The sequence below is a fragment of the Amphibalanus amphitrite genome, unplaced genomic scaffold (assembly GCF_019059575.1).
Source record: "Amphibalanus amphitrite isolate SeventyFive unplaced genomic scaffold, NRLGWU_Aamphi_draft 002617F_arrow, whole genome shotgun sequence".
In the NCBI taxonomy this organism is placed as follows: domain Eukaryota; kingdom Metazoa; phylum Arthropoda; class Thecostraca; order Balanomorpha; family Balanidae; genus Amphibalanus; species Amphibalanus amphitrite.
The window spans coordinates 1,287-6,913 of NW_024884026.1; the positions used below are offsets into that span (position 1 = coordinate 1,287).

At 43.8% G+C, this 5,627-nt stretch overlaps 1 protein-coding gene across 1 annotated transcript; it reads right to left on the minus strand.

The window, feature by feature from the left end:
- Positions 1–430: 430 nt before the first annotated feature.
- Positions 431–3,327, minus strand: LOC122377195 (allatostatin-A receptor-like). Its single transcript, XM_043357155.1, has 2 exons — positions 3,231–3,327; positions 431–629 (listed from the first exon to the last, which is right to left on the minus strand). The coding sequence occupies exons 1-2, from the start codon at positions 3,318–3,320 to the stop codon at positions 465–467; spliced, it is 255 nt and encodes an 84-aa protein (XP_043213090.1). The 5' UTR covers positions 3,321–3,327; the 3' UTR covers positions 431–464.
- Between the last annotated feature and the right edge of the window lie 2,300 nt (positions 3,328–5,627).

Consider the following 5,627-nt stretch of genomic DNA (forward strand, 5'->3'; position numbering starts at 1 on the left):
GACGAAAATGCAGTCGAAGGATTATAGAAATCCATAAGTGCTCTATGTTTCTGCCATCATTACAGAATGGCCCTCACGTGTAAGGCCTGTTTCCTCACCGGCATCGAATTACCATGAGCATTCCATTGCCCTATTCTTCTAATCGTTATGCCCATATCATTCAACACAATCTTACCATTTTCACCGTGCTTTTTCTATTTTTTTTTTCTACAATGGTTCCACCGAACTATAGAACACGGTAGCGTCATTGAATCCCTTGCCGAGTTGTGTGGTGTCTTAGCAAAGAAAAAAAAACGTGCAGCATCCTTCAGCATCCAGCAAGGCACACATTTCACAAAATCCACCACATCCCCAACAGCAATGACAATTTTGCAGAAGCATTCCCATTCACCACACTAACGCTTTTCAGCAAATTCCAGTGGCTCAAAGCATAAACAATTCCACGATTCCACCAGCTTCAGCTTCTACTTACCGTTGAGGACAACCGTGGGCTTCCGGCATCTGAAGAGTCTGCTGAAACCCTTGCGAAAGGCGTTGTTAAACCCTCCGTAAAGCACGGGGTTCCACAGGGAGTTACTGTACGCCAGGAAGTATGCGAAGAACTCCACGTGAGAGAACCATTCGGGGAGCTGTCGGGAAAAAGAGAAAAAAACCTGTCATACGAGAGGAGGCGAAGAATTTCACGTGACAAAGCCACTCGGGAGCGGAAATAATGTAAAGCACAATATCATACGAGAGGAGACATGAAATTTCACGTGAGAAATCCACCCGGGAGCTGCCGGGAAAGCTCGAAATAACAACACTGTCATTACGAGAGGAGGCGAAAAATTCCACGTGACGAAAACGGGCAGGAGCAAACGGGATTTAATCGATTTTTCAACACAATATAAAACGATAAATGTACAAACCTTTGCCCTGGTTTTTGCAAGGCTCTATGACGTAATTATTGTCAATGCTTCGGGAGGTTACTCGCAAATTTTGAATTCCCTATAGCATGAAAGATCATCCACTGATCAGTAGATCTAACTTCCCATGACTACAGTGTCATGAAAACAAAACTATCTGTCTCCTCTCACGCTAAATCAACCTCCATAGCGTGCCTTTTTCTTCCTAGCATCCTCGCCCAAGCGCAGAAAACCATATCCCTACCGCTCATCAACACTTGATCAACCATATAACCACCCATCACTGGTCCCATATTACGCCTCAGGACACAACCCCCACCCCACCCCACGGCCCACACCCACCCCTTTGGTATCACTCTACTCCGACAATACCCCTCCCCATGGGGGGGAAGGCTAGCGGCCAAAGCTCGTGATTGACGAACTCGAACAGCCTCGGCGGCAGACGCTATTGGTTTGGATTAGATCGAATCGATACAACGATAAATCATGGTATTCTTTTAGAGGAGTAATGTTCGTTTCATTTATTTTAAACTACTCTGTGTTATAGGGCGTGGTGGTGCTATTCTATAAATGTGCTGGATGTAAGGGTTGGGCCATTTTAGCAGCTGTGGACGCACTTAGGGGAGAAAGAAAATAATGGCCAAGGAGGTCAGCGAGGTAGCATGAAATGGTCCCAGCAACAGGAAGGGGCTGTTGAGTGTTGAGTGCTCGGCATTAATGATAGCAACGTTAGGTTGCTAAAAAGGTGGCGTCTACTCGCTTCGTATAGTTGCTAAGTCCGTGGATAAAAAAGAATAGCGTGAATGCTACGAATTGAACTATTAACGTTTATTTAGTTCTTTTATGCATTCTTGAACAAAACATTTTGTGCCATTAAATGTAATCTTTGAAGTCCCAAGATGGTTAACCTTCGCCCCAGTGGGGGGGGGGCATATGTTACCACCCTGTCGCGTTTTTCGCGTGTGAATAAAAAACCGCGGCGCGTAGCGCCGCGCCGCTTGGGGTAGCTTTTGGTACATCAATTTTGGACAATGTGTGAAATTTTTGACCCCAGGTCATGTCAGGTCAGGTCACCAGGTCAAGTTAACTGACCAAGCCTTAAAAAAAGTTTGCAATCATGTCCAGCCTGCAGTGTTTGTCAGAAAGGTTTTAAACTTGATGGATTGCATGCTTCTATGGGAGCCTACAATTTGTATATCTCGTATTTTTTATATCCGTGACCTAAGGTCAGGTCAGTGGCATGACCTTTCCATTACAAGTCAATGGAGAAAAATGAAAATGCCTCTGGATCCGTGTGTACGCATAGGAACAGTCCAAATATTTCAGAATCACAATGATTTAGTCCACTCGTGATGACCAAGGTGTCATCTTTGCTGATAGCCTCTAGAAAGGTCATCCGAGGTCATTTGAGGCTACAAACAGTTTTTTGCCAATAACTCGCGATTGGAAAGAGATAGAACGCTGGGGATGGTCTCATTGTGTTTGTCTTGTTGAGACGCATCGACTGATATGCAACATGACCTTTTCCAGTCAGGTCATGACCTTGACCTGAGGTCAAATTTTTAAGTTGACCTTTCAAGGTCAAATTATAGTTCATTCGATGCGTCTCGGTGAGGGGAACACGATTCTGGCAATAGAAATGTCGTGGCTTTTTGAAGTCGAAAGTTATTGTCGAAAAACACTTTTCGTAAAAACAGCTATTTTTGGAGTTTTTGCCCTCTGGAGGCTAAACCGTTGACCTGAGGACAATATTGATAATGACCTTTTCAAAAGAAGAGTTCAAAAGCTATCGATTGCTTTTCCATGCGTTTTTCTAGCTACCATAGTTCCTGAGATAGCAGCATGTTTTCTAAAAAATATAATGACAATTGGCAAATTTTGACCTTTGATGACCTCTGGTGACGCCAATATTGCTCTAAGGTGAAAAAGACCGAAATACTTTCAAACGTACGTATTGAGAGCTATCGACTGCTTTTTACCGCGTCTTTCTAGCCCTCTTAGTTTTTGAGTTAGAGGTGGGTGGTAACATATGCCCCCCCCCCCCCCCCCCCCACTAGGGCGAAGTTGGCCGAGACCGCCTGGGGCGCGGGTTAATCATAATAAACGACGCTTTTCATTACGAACGCAATTGCTCACAACCATATACCATTTACCTTTGACAGGTCGCGCGTTGTACCCAGTGCAGTAAAAAAAAAAAAACGCTTCCATCTCCATTTCCCTATTTGCTCCCTTTGCCCCCATGAGACAGGTATCAATACCACCAACAAAGCCAGATGATCATTCGCTGACGTCGCTTTCTCGAGGAAGCATGACGTTTTCGCTTACCCTGTCGTATTTGTTGAGCACGCCGAAGAGAATAATGACCTGGAGTGGTGCCCAGCAGACGACAAACACCATCACCACCATCACCACCATCTTCACCACCTGTGGAGATGAGGAAAATCACCATCAGCACCAGTCTACAAACACGATTACCAGCATAACAGCCAAGCTCCGGATAAGCACTATTGATGTCGCAGACATCAGAAAAATACCATCACCAATCACCATCTTCACCACCTGGAAGGAAGAAAAAAAATAAAAACAGTCTATGAATGCACGATAACCAGCATCATCTCTCAAAAGTCAGACAAACACTGCTGACATCATCTGCAAACATGAGACAAACATCAGCACTATCTTCACCACATACAAATAAAAACAAATCACTGTCAATTCAGCTGTTTATCATTGCTTACAAGTATTTACCACTTGCAAACAATACGCTCACACAGTGAAGCCCTTGTGCGAGTTGTACGTAAAAGAAAAGAAAAACGTATCGTAGAGCCATGACGTTCCTATTTCTATCCCGTGGACCATTTTCCTAGTAAAGCACTTCTCTTTTCCACAAAGCCTAGCTATTTGAAAACCAGCGAGACCCTCAAAGCCATCGATTCAATAAATGGCAGCCCACTGTTTGTGCTCAGATTCTCATAAAGCGCTATCGAACGTTTCAAGAGAGGCGGTTCCATGAGGGCGTAGCATGAGGGCGTATCATGCGGGCATATCGGGGGAATATCATGAGGGTGGTATCGAGTGTGTTACAAGTGGGGAGTCAGCTTTCAGCAACTCAGGGGAAGCGTCATTAAATGTCTCATGGCGTGACTTTAAATGTCTCACGGTGCGTCGTTAAGCGTCCTACACGACCGCTGACCGCAGTTAAAATCTGTTATGGTCTTGGGGCTGCGATATTGTCAACTCGCAATGCATGCTTTTCTTCTTGACCATCAAAGACAAGAAAGACAAAAAAAGCCAATAGCGAGAGGAAAATTTTGCAAACATACGTTTTAGAGCATTTATGTTCATTGAACTTCGCGAAAGACAATTTTTTATGATTTTTCCTTTCACATCAAAATGATACAGAGAAAACGTTTAATCAATGGATGCGTATAGAAAATAAATAGGGAAAAAAAGATCCTTGTCCTGACGTATCAATAGATATCTCCATCCGAGCCCGAGGTGATCCGGCAAAAAGCACTCCCTTCCATGAAGCACGTTCTCTCAGAGATCTAACGCAAATAGCCAGTAGCAGCATGGGCGCGTAGCCTGTAGCAACATGGCGTCCCCATTACCGGATCTATTGCTATATCCATGGAACAAACACAGAGTGTCTGAGACGTGCGCTGAGAGAAACCATGTGGCTGTTCAGCGCTTTTTGCGTGCTGGTGCAAACAAGAACAGCGCTGAGTGTGTTCTCTAATAAGCGCAGTGACGGTGCATTGATAAAAAACATGGGAGGACAAACTCTATAAAAAAAAACTTAGATCTGCTCACTGGCTACGGTCACAGGGGATAAGAAAAAATGCAGATAAAACGTTCCTAATGAGAAATAACTTCCTGCAAAAGGTGCGAGCTTGTGCAAACAATCCAAACAAGCCAAAATGCAACCCAAACAAGCCAACATGCATGTGCACTGCAAACTCCTTTAGCCCTCTCCAATGATCTACCCTGCCCATTGTTAATAAACTACCTTATATAATCCACGCGGCAGTGCATGTTATGCCGAGTTCCTGAAATCGCAATAACCATTAATCACTTATCTTGCCATTCCGCACGGGGTTTAATGTATTCTGAACCATAAACGATGTTTAATATCGGCAGTTTTCTGCGAAAGTACTCCCATTGGAGCGGCATTTGGAGACCAGCATTCCGATGATTTGATAAATGGAATTGAGTGCCCATTAAAACGGTAAATATTGTGTTTATTTGTTGTTAAAAGTCGCAATATGTCCACGGTCCATTTTGATGAAAATATTTAGTTAATTGTCATAATATACATTAATTTATAGTTATTTATATATTAAAATCAAAGCGACAGTTACCCTCTCTTGCATTTAAAGGCTTTATATCGTCGCTCATTTATTCGTTATTTTAGCGATTAAATCAATCGATCCTATAATTTTATAAGTTAACCAAGCTATAGCCAAGCTTGAGCCTACTAACCACCATAGCAAACGATTCATAAGCAAGTTATTCTGTATTCTAAGAGGTAACCAGAAAAAACGAAACGACAAATGGCCGACTTTTAACCCGGCAGTTGCTGGGGTATTTCGCCACCCACCGTTTGCTGGGGGGGGGGGGGGGGCGTTAAACGCGCCCAGCCGATAACTCGAGAACCAATAGGCGCAGCGAAACGCACGAGGCGGCAAACGAAAGAACGCGACGAGACGCTTCAGATGAGTA